Here is a 16,402-nt window from a genome sequence, read left to right on the forward strand (position 1 = left end):
GGTCAGGCTCGCACACCCTCCCAGCTAGCCTTGCACGAGATAAGGTCCATTGAACACTAACATATACAAATCTAAATCATTTAATTTTTTAATTTTTTTTCCGAGTTTCGTATTTTGAACTTTGTTTTACTTTTTGTGTACAAACATGTATGTGATGTATATAAAAGAATCATTAAACTAATTTGTTTATAATTTTTGTCTAGTTTTAATTGATTACCTACACCTGTGTAATTTATATGCGTATGCAGTATACCATATACATAACTTACATATGTGTAAGTTATCTAGATAAATAAAATACGTTCATATAACTTTTTGTTCAACTTTTAGGAGAGATTGTATTTCAGCCATATTTTTATATCTTAAAAAGTAAGATTAGAAAATAAATGATTAGCTCAATTCATGAATACCTCACAAGCCATGTTATGTGACTGCTGGATTTTTGTTAAAAGGAACAAATTCAATTCAACTGAGATCACTTCTTTCATGATTAGCTCACAAATCATGTTAATTCTAACACCCAAGTTTGTATACTTGTAATTGTATATACTTGGTTGTAAGGCTTAGCCAAAGTAGCAGCGTTATCACAAAATAGAAATATGTGATATCGATTTTTGCCACAATGGAATATCGTATATCGAGTTTGTTAGCAACTCAGCCTCTTTAGCCTTAGTTCCCAACAACATAGGTGATAAAAATCATGTTAGTTCTAAGACACAAGTTTGTATTCTTGTCGTTGTATTATGTGATATCGATTTTTGCCACAATGGAACATCCTAGTTCCCAACAACATAGGTGATAAAAATCATGTTAGTTCTAAGACACAAGTTTGTATCCTTGTCGTTGTATTATGTGATATCGATTTTTGCCACAATGGAACATCGCATATCAAGTTTGTTAGCAACACAACCTCTTTAGCCTTGGTTCCCAACAACATAGATGATACATATCATGTTAATTCTAAAGGCCAAGTTTGTATGCTTGTCGTATTATGTGATATCGATTTTTGCCACAATCGAACATCGAATACCAAGTTTGTTTCGTCCTCTTTGGCCTTAGTTCCTAACATAGGTGTTATCCAGCCTGGTGCTCTTCATGACATAAATTAACCAATGGCTCTTGAGTATTCAAGTTGTGATATTGTTGCACATTTATTTCACATAAGTGTTTATTTAAAGCTATGGTGCTACATGAGCCATAACTATTAGGCGCGTAAACAAACCAGGCCAGGCGTTCAAGAACTGTTTGTGAACTAATCGTCAAGAAGTTGTTTATTTATTTAATAAAATGAATAAACATAAATGCATGCGTTGTTGTTTATTTACATTTGTCGCTTCCTCCTCCGATTGACGCTCCAGCCTCCAATTCCACGCCGACTAGGGCTTCATTTCCACGAGATCTCTTATCTAAATGTCTCGCTTCCCTCTGCGATTACTCAATTAAGGTGTTACATAGTCTCCACCAGCTCTGGTAATACTCAGTTTCAAGGTAATACTAAAGTTGTATTTGCCAAGTAAATGTCCAACCAGCTCCGATAATGTGTTTATTGTTTATTCTAGTCCACCAATTCATTACATTTGTTAACTATCGGTTTAGGGTTTGAAATAATGTGTTTATTGTTTATTCTAGTCCACCAATTCATCTGTGTTTGTTGTTTGTTTACATTTGTGAAGTATTGGTTTAGGTTTTGAACAAACATGACATGCACATTTTCTTAAAAGTTTAGTTTAATTATACGTTCATATTCGGTTAAAGTTAAAAGTTTTGTTTAATATATGTTAATATTCGGTTAAAGTTAACCAAATGAACATGAGCATACACCCCATTCATGCTTGTTCACTTTATTTACCGGCATAGAACTTAAAAATTGCACAAGTCGACCATCTCATTAGTATTTTATTTCTTTTGTTGTAAAACAATTTAAAATAAACAACTTTACCTCAACAAAAATAAAGCACTTAAACTACAAGGGTACTCGGGGCATATGCCAAAGCACCCGAGCTTCTTCGATCGCCACGCAATGAATCCGGAAAACGATCCGGCCAAACCGAATCACTGGGGCGCAACCTGGATGAATGCCCAAACCAGTTCACTTTCATCATCTGCAATTCCATTCGGTTGACCAAACCCATATAACAAGCCGAAGTTCATTACCAAAATGGCGGCGGAGGCGTTGCCATGCAAACTGATGAGGCCGAACCTGAAGCCAAAGAGCGCCCAGGAAACCCTAAAAACCTTATTTGTTTGAAACTCTAAAATTATGACATAAATCAAGATAAATAACACTCAAAAGCCATGAGGCCAATCGCTTTATCGGAACCCAGCCCGTTCATATAAACGTGCTTGCAAGTCCGTCTTAATCCCAAACCATGTCGGAAATGCACACCTGTGTCACTATGTGTTTGTGTGCGGCAATGCAATCAGACTCAAGATTTGTACTCAAATACTAGACATCAAGTTTAACAACAAATTGACCATATAAATGGCAAGAGTATCACATAAGAAAAATAACTTGTCTTACCAAGAAGATGATATCAGCAACATACAACTTAACATCACCAGTTTATCATGAAACCAAAAAAAAAAAATACACATTATTCTTCCCCCTTTCAATCAAGGCCAAATGGTTTAGTACCTGTGCTCCAACTTCTCTCTTTCCTGGTAACTCTTCACATACCTGCAACAAAAACAACATACACGTTCAACCGCAAGAGCATTCAATAACGCATCTAGCATGCACATATAGTACCCGCTAAATGTACCATCAAAATGGCGAATCCTAGCTTTAGCCAGCTCAAGAAACACAAATAACATGTCAATAACTCGTTTAAGGGTCCATGCTACAAGCTAAAATAAAATACTCCTAAAATGATTTAGATTTGAGGATATTACTAAATTGCAACAGTGTTAATTGTGTCGAGTTAACAAGTTGAATGATAAATATGTAAATGAAAATCTCATGTAGTTTGCTGCAAACGTTATCTTCTTAATTTTAAATCAAGTTTAAACAATAAATCAATGGTATGACATCATCAGATACAAAAAAAAATGTGTCTTAACAAGAAGATGGCATATGAAGCAAACAACTTGATGTCACAATTACATTTTCAACAGTTTACTCTTAAAACCAAGAAATACAAATCTGATACCTTTTCCTACAACACATTATTCTTCCTAATAACTCTTTGCGTATCAAGTACTAAATTAATAATTGCGACTGTGAGATATCACTAATCGGTTGGCATGTAGCAGACCGGATTGTTAAACACATACACAACCCGTATCGGTCTCAAAAACATCAAAGTAATCAAACATGCACACACTTATAATCAATCGTGTAACCCAAACACAAGTACCAATTGAACTCCAAAAGTAAAATCCTAAAACATCATATCAAACAGAAGCACGAATAGATTATAAACTACAGAGATCGTTAACCTAATTCATTTCATAACAATCGTTGGTACGAAACCCTTACAATCAAATAAGCCCTAATATCTTTCACAAAGCAAGATCTGAAACGAATCAAGCAATAAATTAAAATGAAACGAATCAAGCAATGAAATGAAAGTGTAATTACGTGTAGGTGCCGACAACTGGGCCGACGAGAAGGATAGCGCTGATCCAGTTATCGGTGACCTTGTGGGTAACCTTGTGGGTGAAATCGTTCCAGAGGCCGCTCATCACCTTCTGCTGGAAGGGAGACAGAGCGTACGTCACTGCCTTTATCTTCACCGGAATCTTACCCATCTCCGATCTGATTGATTGATTGAAATGAAAATGACAACAACCCTAAATTGGTATTTATTTATTTATTCCGGAACCTTCGTTTTCTTTTAGCCCAATGGGCTTTATATTTATAACTCACCGCTAAAATAGTGCTCGGAATGGTATATCGTGAAAACCGACAAAATTTAAAAGCTTTTAAAAAACTATTTTTAATTTTTTTTTATTTATTTTTTTTTTTGAAGTTTTTTTTTCCATTATTCTTATATGTTGTTATTGGTTCCAAAAAAAAAAATTTGTCGGTAACCTCGTCGATATACTGCACATGTGTAATAGTGTGCATTGCATATATGCAAAAGTGTTTGTATTGCATAGAATACAACACTATTGTACATATTTGATACACACTATTGTATATATGCAATATAAGACTAATACACACATCGAATGCACATTAGTACGTATGTGTAACATTAACGCACATGTGCACTACATCGACTTTTATTTTATTATTTACTTTTTTTTCATATAATACAACACTACTACACATATACAATACACAAATATTGAATATATGTAATTAAACACTATTAAACTCAAAAATACATAGTAATACACATGTGTAATACAACGGTATCGCACAGTAATACGTATGTGCATTACAGCAGGATTATTTTTATTTATTTTTTATTTTTTTATTTTTTTCGAGCAAATGATAACAAAATATAAGAATAATGGCAAAAACAGAAATTTGAAAATATTTTTTTATTTTTAATTAAAAATAATTTTTTAGTAGTTTTTAAGTTTTCTTTCTAAAGATGAGTTTTCTCTTTATCCTCTCCCTAGATGCTCAAACCCAAAAAAAAAGGAAAAAAGAAAAAAAAGTCAAAAACCGAGTCGAGTAAAAACCAGTTTAGGATGTTTGACCGGGTTTTATTGGGTTTCGGGTAGGTTCAGGTCTCGTTTTTGACCGGTAGAGGTGGAACCGGTTCCGACGGATCCGAGCCGAGTACAATTTTTCTAAGGAACCGAAACCTGGTCCTTACCAGCGGGTCTGGTTCAGGGTAGGAACCTTCGGGTTGGGTCCGAAAACCTTTTTTGTGCAACCGTGCCCCCGTCAAAGCTATACACAAATTTTGCTATTTGGGTTTTTATAATAACTGATTTAGGAATGGAATCAGGTTCGGGTAACGTCAGCTATTTGAAATTTGGGTATTGAGAGAAATGGGGTAGGGTTCGAATACGGGTATTGAGGAGAATAACCCAAATCTATGTATCTGGGTATGGTACGATCGGTTAAGGGTATAAGCAAGTATGAATATGAGTATGACCGGGCTCTAATACCCAGTTTTGAACTTATAATTATTTTACACAAAAAAGAAGATCGTTTAAAAATTAAATTTGCTTTGTAATATGCATTTTAAGAAAAACTTATAAAAAGTGTAAAACTAAAAATATTTACTTTAAATGTTCATGTATTTTATCAGGTATTTAAAAAATTGACATTGGGTATAGGGTATAAGCGGTATGGATATAGGGCATTAGCGGTCCGTGTATAAATCAAGTGCAGTTTCGGTTCCGATTATTGAGATCTAAATGCATACCCTATTCACACTCTATGAGTAAGATCGGTTCCGATATCAGGTATAGAATACCCGGGTTATAAAAAACCAGTTTCGGATGGTGCTAGCCCCAGGCAGCCGCACACTTGTTTTAGAAGTATATGAATTAATTAATAAATGATATATACCACAAATTTATATTTGAAAACTTATTCACGAATTAAGCTGGAGTTTTAAAAACAGAGTTTTGAATCTATCCAATGTAGCGTAGTTATAGAGAGCTTGGGTTTTTCAATGAAGACTTAAGTTCAATTCTAACTTACAACACTTTGGAGGGATATAGGTGGCTCAATGAAGGAAGACTGAGATCTTTGTGATTTTTAATTCGATTCTAAGGGCATTTGGGTTTTACCACCAGTGGGCTTTCGGGCGGTGGGTTTTCCCCGGAACTGGAGATAACTTGGAGGCGCTTAAGGGCTCTGTACAGCTGGGTTGGGCGGTGGCTTTTTGTCATTGGGTCACCCCGTACGGAGTACCTAGGCATTCTATGTTTGTTGGCCGTTAAAAAAAAAGAAAAGAAAAAAGAAACAGAGTTTGAACTTAAGTACCAACTTAAACCTCTATAGTGGCATCTTAAAAGTATTTTGAGTCGGTTGAAACCGACCCAAACAAACCCAAATTTGAAAAACCAAGGACCAAACCAGTATATGTTGGTCAGTTTCAATCTTTTCAGGTTGGGCTACAATCAAAACCGAATATGTTTCAGCGGTCTGATCCCACGTCATACATCCAGCTTACTCGGTCCAACCCGAATTCTGCATAGTCTTGGAATGTTTATGCGAAGTTTATTTTAAACAAAAATGGGAATTAGTTAACATGTTACATACTATGTTAACAATGGCAGCATAATAAATACTCGGCACCATCACTTACTCCATTAATATTAAATATACTTCACACAAAGAATGTAACACCCTAACCCGGAACAGGCTGACGTGTCATATTTACAGATATCAAAACATAACTCATAAAAGCCTAAGTTAAATTAAATTTCCTCAAATAACCGAAAATGAATAGTCTTATAAAATCTTGAACTTTATTTCTCTCGTCACTAACTCCCCTGATTTCCCGGATTACCTGTAAACAAATAGGAAAAAACACAACAAAGAAAATACGGCTGAGCCAAAAATTGCCTAGTAACGGGAAGAACAATAGTAGGTAAGGACATACGAAGGAAAAGTAAGTCTAAGAACTTTGATTCAAACTCGAAACCAACTTTTTACTGACAAAAATACTAAACATAAACTGACGCATAATCCGACACTTGGTCATAACAAAATCAAACACATACAGAAACATATCAGAATATATACACACATCAAACCACGTGACTACACATATCAAGAACTCAAGTCACGTGAAACAGAAGCACCCACGAGCCTAAACAGAACAAACTGGTACACAGCTAGCTAGTCCATGCACCTATGAGACGGTGAGTGTGGCGTACACCCATTATTCCATCTCCACACAACAAACGCAAACTCAAAGCTAAGATCGATCTATACGCCTCTAGGGGCCAAAGTGCTACAAAGCACGAGCTAGAGACACCGTAAACTTTTATTACGCACTGTCACGATAAGTGCATGTCGTTGACGCCCATACGACATTTCAGACATGCTCGGGTGACAGAGTACAAAAGCTAATTTCATATAAATATACAACAAAATGCTACTAACGGAACATGTAATAACGAGTACAAAATATATAACCTATTGCATGTTACAGAAATAAATATAAAACTTAATAAATAAACCGAACTCAACTGTAATAGAAGCTAATGAAAAGTCCGCACTACAAAGTGACGGACACTGAATATAAAATGGAATTTAATTAATACTACAAGTAAACGAAAACAGAAACCGTACTACGAAGTAACGAAATATTAATAATACTAAAAGGAAACAAAGACGGAAACCGTACCTTAATTATTAAGCAAAAGTAAACAAATTGGCTTGCCTTCAACAACCATGAGAACCTACGGTTTATTTACAATTTTACTATTTAGATTCACAAATTTAGTTTACGTAGGTTGATACGTTGATTTCTGCCCACGACATATGCCTTCTAAAATTCAAAATTTATTGTTAAAAACTCACTGCCATAAGATCAATTTTAGTAATTATTCAAAAACGTTTAAGCTTTAAATATATTATGAATCACTAAACCTTTGCTTTCTCGTTATATAGGAACAAAACTAACTTTATTTAACTTCTTATTGAAACCAACAAAACTCTTTATATGCTTATAATCATTTTTAATTTAAATTCATAAATTTGGTTACTGGTTATATATACCAGATTCATAAAAAAATAGAGAAAATTCATATTAGTTACAATATGGCTATCACCTTAAAATCTAGATATCAATTATATATATACATATGAACATTATATATATACATATGAACAGACTATACATACAACAAGCATGATATATATACACATGCATGGGCACCTCCGTATATATTTAACTTTTGGTTTTAACAAAATCTTCTAATTAAACAAGGTTTTACGTCGCGGAAAATAGATCAACGATCACCTATAGGCTACGATTAAAAGCATAGGCGAAACAGAAACAGAGAACGTGTTCGATACCTCGGCGGATGAGCGATAACAATTCCGAGGAATAAGACATTGGCTGCGGCGGCAAACGCACGAACGCTTACGGCCGCGTTCAGAAATCGTAAGTTAAATGGCTTCAGATACGGCAGAGATGCCAATCGTTGTATACTTGTATTCTCGTCCTCGTCGACCAGCAGAGGTTATCCTTAATGGAAGCTGTGATGGTTTATGTCGGAAAAGAAACTAGAGACAGTGGTGGCGGAGGTTGTAAAAGCGATGATTAAAACAGTTGCGGTGGTGGTTAGCGGCGGAACGGAAATATAATGGCAGTAGGTTTCGTGAATAGAGAGGCTTTAGATATATATATATATACACAAATCCTAATAACTAATATTCATAATCTTCTCCTGAAATATCGGAGATCAAGAAGACGATGTACTGCATTCAAATTAACTTTTAGTATTTGGCGAAACTAGTCCCCTTACTTTGTTTCATATTTTATTTAATATTTACAATACAAACCTTTATGTTTAGAATTTAATTTAACTAACCCATAAACTTTATTTTTCTCATTATCTAAAATGTTCGGCTATTTTTCGTTAACGTTCCATCTGCTTAACTAAATATTAACACCCCAAATATTCGACGGTTATTACTTTATATTGTTTCGAATTTTCGTATATTACAAAGAAGGTCGATAACAAATAAATCCAATAAATGTCTCTTTCTTTTGCAAGCAACCAAAGTCCCAAACACTACAAATCAACCAAAAAAAACACACAAATTATCATTGTTAAAAAGAATACAATAGCCTACATCAAACTGTTTTAGTAACCCCTGTTTCATCTTTCAGTTAAACGAACCCGGTCGGGGTCCTCAGAATCCGGTCTTGGCCCGCTTCATTCCGCTTGAACCGAAGGGCGACACACTGCCTCTCGGTTGCGGACTGTGCTCCCGAAAGTTATTGTTTAGCATAGCCAACTCTCTTAACTGTTGCCTTTTGTACAGATCTTGAGATTCATCCTGTAATTCAAATTCAAAGCAGGGTGTTCACAAACCATTGAAATCTACCAAACCTCCTGAACCGAGGGAAGTCAGGTAGTTAGACCGATATTAGTGCATTATATGGCACGGTGCATGGTTCACGGTTGGTTTAGCTAACTGGCATAGGTTCGCCTTGAAACTTTCATCAACACGAGCTCAACCTAATTGTGAACTAGGGTTGTACACGAGCCGAGCCAGGTTGAAATTGGGTTCTAGATCGAGATCAAACTTAAATGAGTTGGCTCGGCTTGTTTATTTTAACGAAATGAAAAGCTGGGCTCGGGTTTAGCTTGTAAAATGCGCAAGGCAGCTCGTGGTCATCAAGCCGGCTCGTGAACATTTTATTGTTTAGTATATAATAATATATGTATTACTTTTGCTTTGTTTTTCAATACCTCTATATGTCGTTATTACTATTTATTATATAAACATGGGGTTTAATTTAAACAAGCCACGAGCCAAGCCAACCCTGGTCAACTCGGCTCGACTCGTTTACAAACCAAGCCGGCTCAACTCAACTAGCTTACAAATAGATCCAGCTCGGCTCAACTAGTTTACAAACCGAGCCGGCTCGGCGTGGCTCGTTTACATTCTGACCTGGCTCGGCTCATTTACAAACAAGCATTTTCGATTGAGCTTTTTTCAAGCAAGCCGCAAGCTTAGTGAACAGCCCTGCTGGCATGAACTGACTGTTGAAACAAATCGACATGTACTTAGACAGTTCTGTTCACGGAGTTCACTTGAAAGTAGGGTTAATGGCTAGGTTCATGGTTTAAAGCTTTTTATTATTCTAGAATATTTAAAACAAAATAAAACATTTAAAATCAGATGAATAGAACTGTGAACGGCCCTAGGTTAAGGAAAGTATCAACGTACTATAGTTTATACACAATGTACAAGTAGTGCAGCGTGAAAGAAAACATACCACGGGTTTGAGAAGCTCCTCAATGATTTCTTGCGCCTGTCTCAAACGTACATCGATTATACTCGCAGACATTTCCGCCTCTATTAATATGTGTAGCGGTTCGCTAAGGTGCTCATAGCCCGGTCTCCCCCTCAAACTCTCCTCCTTTTCACACACACACAAATAAAGAATTAAAAATAAGACAAATTATTTAGGTCAGTCACTCGACTTGTTTTCATCTGTTTATTCTACTAGAAGTGGGAAAATTTATGGGTCGTTTAAATTAAACCCCATGTTCACGGTTCAGTTGCACGCATTTCTAATTTAGATCGGTTCAGTTAGAAAAAAAAATTCAAAACCAAATAAACCCATGTCCGAACCGAGGAACGCCCCTGGCCAGAACCATTTTTTGTCATAAAAAATATGAAAATAATTGATGCGTTAAACTATAAAACTACGTTATTAAATAAAAGGATTTATGAACTTTTTAGCTATTTTCTATTTTTCTCATTTGCCAGATAAAACACAAACCCAAATCAACCCATTCGTATATAAATGGGTTGAAATTGCCACGTCTGGTTTGTTCCATTATTGTTTTGTGGGTCTTGTTTTAATGGGACCCACAAACGAAGGGAGGAGTTCCGTTACCTTTTCAGGGTCTTTTATGGAACCCCTTCCTCTGATGAACACACGACATCCGGTAGAAGCTTCGACTCGCTTTAAGGAATTTCCACGTGGACCTAAAAGCCTCCCGACAAAGTTGAACTACATAACAAAATTTAAATTTTTATGAGCTTTGGAGAAAATAAAATGTTAGAATTTTTTTTTTTTTTTTGGAATTCGGGGGTGTGTAACATACATTAGGGAAGCTGTCAACAGGTATATCCAAGCGCAACACCCTCTTTGTGTTAAAAGAACTCGGGCTCGCTGGTGCTGGGTTCCAGTGAGGGTCGATTGGTGGCAAGCCTTGTGGGCCCCCAAACCGCTGTAATTGAAGTCAATATTAAAAAGTCAACTACAATTAAGTGATGATTTAAGTACGAGAAAGAAGCATTAAAGTATATCAAAGAGAAATTATTTTATGATTAAAATCATATGGAGCGACAAGTCTACAATGAAAGGCCATCTGCCTAGTGCAAGCTGTGTCTTGCCTAGTCCACTGGTTAGCAGAGTATTCGTGGGGCCCATGAGTATCTTTAAAGGGTTCTCATGAAAAAAAAAAGGATGTAAACAAATACCAAAAACTAAATTCACGGTTCTTAAATGCCTTAATTCTTTCTAAAACAAGTTTTTTTTTTATTTCTTTCCGAAAACAACACTTTGTTATCCTTAAATGAGCTTACATCGTGTTGAAGAGGACTCCAACCCGCATTTCCATTCCAACGACCTAAACTTTTAGCAGCAACGTCCGGCATAATATTTAGAGGACTCGGGCTTCCCCGTTGCAGTCTATCAAAATCATTAAACCCTTGATTCTGTATCATTCCCGAAACCCTTAGAATCTCTGCAAAAATAAAAATTAAAAAAGAAAAGATTAATACCAATAACTCATTTTCTATAAAGATTAACTTATATATTCAAACCGGTAAAGAAATTCATTAACTCTTTTTTTTCTAAAAGTGGCGCGTTTTAGGCGGTCTAGCTTATCGACATTTCTCAAAACAGGAAAATGATCACGCCATTTACCACCGTTACAGCTAGCAAGTTGTCGATTTGCGACATTGGTGAAATCATTTACATTTATTCGGCATGAAAACATTAGCATATCCACATGTATATCACCAAAAGAATATAACACAACCGCGTGAAGAACATCATCATCAACATTCTTGTACAACTTCAATCAAATTCTAGCAATCACTCATCAAATTACATCAAAGATCTTAAAACCATCATCTAAATCCAAAATGTATGATCCAAGTTCAAGATTCAAGAACACAAAAGTAAAGCAACTGAAAGCAAAACATACACAGAAAACAAATATAAATAAAAAACAAGATCCCAGAAAGTGAATAAAAATGAAACCTTGATTTAACAATCTGGTGCAAATGGGAAGAACTTGAACAAAAGGGGCTAACTTCTTCTTCTCTTCCAACAATTCTGCAAAGTAAGAGCTGCAAAAATACATACCAACATGAATCAAAGATTAAAGATTTTCAAGTGGGTAAGCAAAAAATGAGATTACCTTTCAATATCTGGGTTGGTCCACATATGTGGTGAAGAAGGTGCTCTAGCAGGTGAGTAGTTGAGGTTTTGACTGTATAAACTAGACATGGTTATGGTTATGGTTAGCCCAAACAGGGCCGCCGCAGTCAGAGGGGAACCCGAGTGTGGTGGGTTGGGAGGTTAAGATAACAACAACAAGAAGCTTTGATGGTTTGAGCAGTGAACCCTGAAGACCAAAAATAAAATAAAATAAAAAGAAAAATATTAGATGTCAAATTGGGAAAAGATGGAAAATTGAGTGGCTTCTTTTAAAGGGGGCTGGTGGGTCAATTTATATTTTTACTCCTTGAGGTTGTGAATATGTTTTAAATTATGTACATATATATTTATGTATAGCAATGTGAGATTTAAATTGATTTTATTTGTTTTGCGGTAACTTTTATTTATCTTTTTCACAAAATGATGAAAGGGAGAGAAAAATGAAGAATTTTGAAGGAAAACTAGGAAGTTATGAGAAACTCATATTATATGGTTATAGGATTTTAAGTCATATACGTGCTATGTAATGTGAAATAGTAGGATTATACATCTTTTATCTGAAGATTATATCTGTGACACGTCGTCTCGATTAAGATTAGCGTATCAAACAATACAGTTAATGTAAACAATATTAATGATTTAATTAAAACGCTTAATCTTAAAATACAAATCCAGATTCTTTCAAAGGTATTAAAGGAAAACATTAATGCTTTATTTCATTCAGGTGCTTTAAATATTTATTATTGACGTCTTATCTTTCATTGGGACTTTTTATCACTTTATTCACGCATTTCCCTAATCCTCATGAATTTGTGAGTGCTTGATTTGAAAATAAGAGGAAACAACAAATATAACTAGGGCGGAGCAAAAAACTACTTAGTATCGAGAATACAATAGCATTAGTGACTAATGGGAAACACAAATGAAAGAATGATTTAAATTATACAAGCAAATAAGACCCAATATTAATAATGTACAAATATCATGTGAGCCAATAACAATAATTCAATATAATGTGTACATTATTTGTAGTTCTAATGCACAACAGGTGGGATGAGAATGTCGACGTTATCAAACTAATTTCAAATCAGATAACGGAAAATAGGTTGATTATTCATTCTTCCACATCCTTAGAAAGCTCAATTTATCAAACTAAAGGTCTGTTTGGTATAGGGTAATGATACGGATAAGGAATGAAATGTACATGGTAATGGAATGGGGAAATGAATGAAATGGATCATTACAATACGTTGTCGTGTTTGGTTACAATGTTGGAATCATCATCATCATCATCATTGTTAGTGACAATAATAATCATAAATAATAACATGACTATTCATAATAACTAGTTTTTACGACCTGGGCGTTGCAGTGATATCATTAAACCAAATAAAAATAATCATAAAAACGTTGAACACGCATGAGCATTTTGAAGTATTAACTCATCAAGTTTAAAATAATAATAATAATAATAATAATAATAATAATAATAATAATAATAATAATATAATTCTAATAATAATAGTTGTGTCATAATATACAAAACAATAAAGATAATAATAATATAATAATAATATAGTAATTTGATAATATGATAATAGTTATAATATATTTATACTCATAATATACTAATTATAATTATTATTGTTATTGTTGACTCTTTTTCACTCATTGAATAAACGAAAAAAAAAACACTTAATTTTAAAACAATAAAATGTTGTAAATAGAAGGAATTTCATTTCCTATAGAATGATTAATTCTATTAATCCATAACAACAAAATATGTTTTATTTCATTCAATTGAAATGATTTATTTCATTTCGTCTTCAATTCCTTCATATCAAACATTACTTAAAATGAACCATCCATGTGTGATGTTCTTATCAATATTTAAACACTAGCATTTGTTTAACAAACACAATATATTAACTCATGTTATGTATTTAGAACTTCTCGCCACAACCAACAACGTCATGCATCAAAGAAAGTATGAACTTTTGCATTTGAAACTATGCTAGATTTTAGGACCGCGCTGGCACTAGCGTTGGGGTTGGGCCATTTAACCGAACAAAAAATAGACTTAAAAAAGTTGAGTCACGCACGCACGTTAACTCACAAAAATTATGCTGAAACGTAAAACATGAAACATAATAATTAAGCTAAAACAGTAAATAACATAAAACATAAAAAAATAATAAGTCGAAACTGTATTATTTAAATAGGTTCAAATCTAAGTATCTAATCTAATTATTTAATGATATACATTATATTAAATAAAAAAACATATTATAAAACTTAATTAATTATTAATATATATATATATATATATATATATATATATAACACAAATCATCAAACCCTCGCCCTAGTTCCTTAATTAGCCCGAATTAGCAGTAAGCTTCATTCATCAATCGACGAGATCAAAACCATTGAAGCTAAAAATTGAACCCAAAAGTAACAGAAAACATGGATGAATAAGACACAATCCGAATTGAATTGGATAAACATGTGTCTTTAGAAACCCTAGAAAAGGTCGCTTGATTAATATAGAGATTTAGAGAGAGGGGGGGGAGAAAGTTAGGGTGCAGGGGCGGCGGCGATGGGAACGGAGTACTAGTGGTCAGAGATGATGGTAGTGGTGGTGGAGGTTGGTCATGGGTCGTGATGATATTGGTGACTAGAAAACCGATTGTGATGGCGATGGTGAGGTTTGATTCCAGGGAAGTAGAAAATCTTGAGATAATGGGTGTAAATGGAAAAAAACTTTATAAGTATCTGTTAATGGAGTTGAATTTACCAAGCTCTGAGGAGTTGGTGTTCAGTTATGCTTAAGTGCTGCATATATGTTTTCTCGAGCCATATTTTCTAAACGAACTAAGGCAAACCCAAATTGCTCTTGTAAAAGATCCGCTACAGAACGAATACGTTTATTTTGCAAATGATTCATATCGTCGAGTGTACTCATTCCAAATTTGATTCGAATCAAACGATCCGCGGCTGCCAATTTATCTCACGGTAACAAAAATGTATTGTTCTGGGGTATATCAAGGTTTAGTCTCCGATTCATATTTCGTCGACCAATCCCTCCCAATTCACATCTTTGTTGAAAGAATTTTTTTTGTAAATCCTTAGATAAGGATTCAGAAAATACCGGATCTCCCTCTACACAAACAAATTGTTGATAAAATTCCAAAATAGCATTTTCTTTTGACCCTATTTTTTTTATCATTTAGAAAAGACAAAAATAGTTCAGGATAGTAAACATTCTTTAGAATTTCTCTTATATTCAACCCCATTGTTGATAATAGAACTAGAATAGATAGTTTTTGTTGCCTACTCACACGAACCCATATCCTTGCTTTTCTATCAATTTCTAATTCTAATCTTCCTCCCCAATATGATATTATGGTGCCAGTATAGACCGAAATTCCGTTATCGTTTAACTCTGACTGGTAATAAATACCGGGACTTTGCAATATTTGATTGATCACAATTCTATAGATTCCATTTACTATAAAAGCTCCCAGAGAAGTCATTAAAGGGATCTTTCCTATCAAACTTGTTTGTTCTTGGACATACTTACGCCTATCGTTTTTCCAAATGAGTCTCACGGATATATATAATTCAGAAGAATATGTGAGTGATTCATACACAGCATCTCTTTCCTTTATCAGGAGTTCTACCAATTGATGATATCTTTTCAAAAATAATTCAAAGTCAATTTCTTGATTTGTATCTTCAATTTTTGGAAACTTAGAAAGCTCCTCTGCCAAACCCTGATCAATGAACCTATAAAATCCGTCAAATTGTATCGATTAAATCCAGGTATAATGGACATTACGTCTATCCAGGATTATTTTGAAATTGTCAGTTATTTATATTCATCCATATCGAATTCTAAAAAAAAAAACCATTTTGGCTGGCTCATTATCCATCAAATATCAAATAAAATCTAATAGATCTAGCAATGATGGAATTTCGATTTTATGAATCTTTGACCAGAATATATGAGATAGGTGAAATAAAAATTGATACTGAACTTATTTTAAGAGATGCAACTGGAACGGAATTTATAAAATAATCCTAGAAAAAGAATTCTACCATTTAGGCTTACTCTGCTTTGGGATTTTTTTAGAATATCAAATATCAAAAATGATTCAGTTTCTTATATTATAATGTATAATATAATGTATAACGGTATTGAAATTCTAGTTTACTTGAATATAATATTGAATACCAGAAAACTATATGAATGTTGTATTTATTAACTTAACACGCGTGGATATACCTAATCTATATTTGCGTCTTCTCTATTCTTTTATTGCCCTCTTGTCCTGTCG

The 16,402-nt window shown here is 34.2% G+C and overlaps 2 protein-coding genes across 2 annotated transcripts; both read right to left on the reverse strand.

Moving 5' to 3' along the window:
* Positions 1–2,432: 2,432 nt before the first annotated feature.
* On the reverse strand, positions 2,433–3,764 carry LOC143586211 (cytochrome b-c1 complex subunit 8-2, mitochondrial-like). Its single transcript, XM_077067810.1, has 2 exons — positions 3,581–3,764; positions 2,433–2,677 (listed from the first exon to the last, which is right to left on the reverse strand). Exons 1-2 carry the CDS (start codon positions 3,748–3,750, stop codon positions 2,629–2,631), a joined length of 219 nt encoding a protein of 72 aa, XP_076923925.1. The 5' UTR covers positions 3,751–3,764; the 3' UTR covers positions 2,433–2,628.
* A 4,952-nt stretch (positions 3,765–8,716) lies between these two features.
* LOC143586212 (KH domain-containing protein At3g08620-like) lies at positions 8,717–12,222 on the reverse strand. Its single transcript, XM_077067811.1, has 7 exons — positions 12,043–12,222; positions 11,883–11,971; positions 11,201–11,361; positions 10,717–10,842; positions 10,506–10,622; positions 9,879–10,022; positions 8,717–8,932 (listed from the first exon to the last, which is right to left on the reverse strand). The coding sequence occupies exons 1-7, from the start codon at positions 12,129–12,131 to the stop codon at positions 8,786–8,788; spliced, it is 873 nt and encodes a 290-aa protein (XP_076923926.1). The 5' UTR covers positions 12,132–12,222; the 3' UTR covers positions 8,717–8,785.
* Between the last annotated feature and the right edge of the window lie 4,180 nt (positions 12,223–16,402).

Source organism: Bidens hawaiensis, unplaced genomic scaffold (genome assembly GCF_021521415.1).
Source record: "Bidens hawaiensis isolate Kalapana, Puna unplaced genomic scaffold, B.hawaiensis_p1.1 tig00034484_1, whole genome shotgun sequence".
Taxonomy (NCBI): domain Eukaryota; kingdom Viridiplantae; phylum Streptophyta; class Magnoliopsida; order Asterales; family Asteraceae; genus Bidens; species Bidens hawaiensis.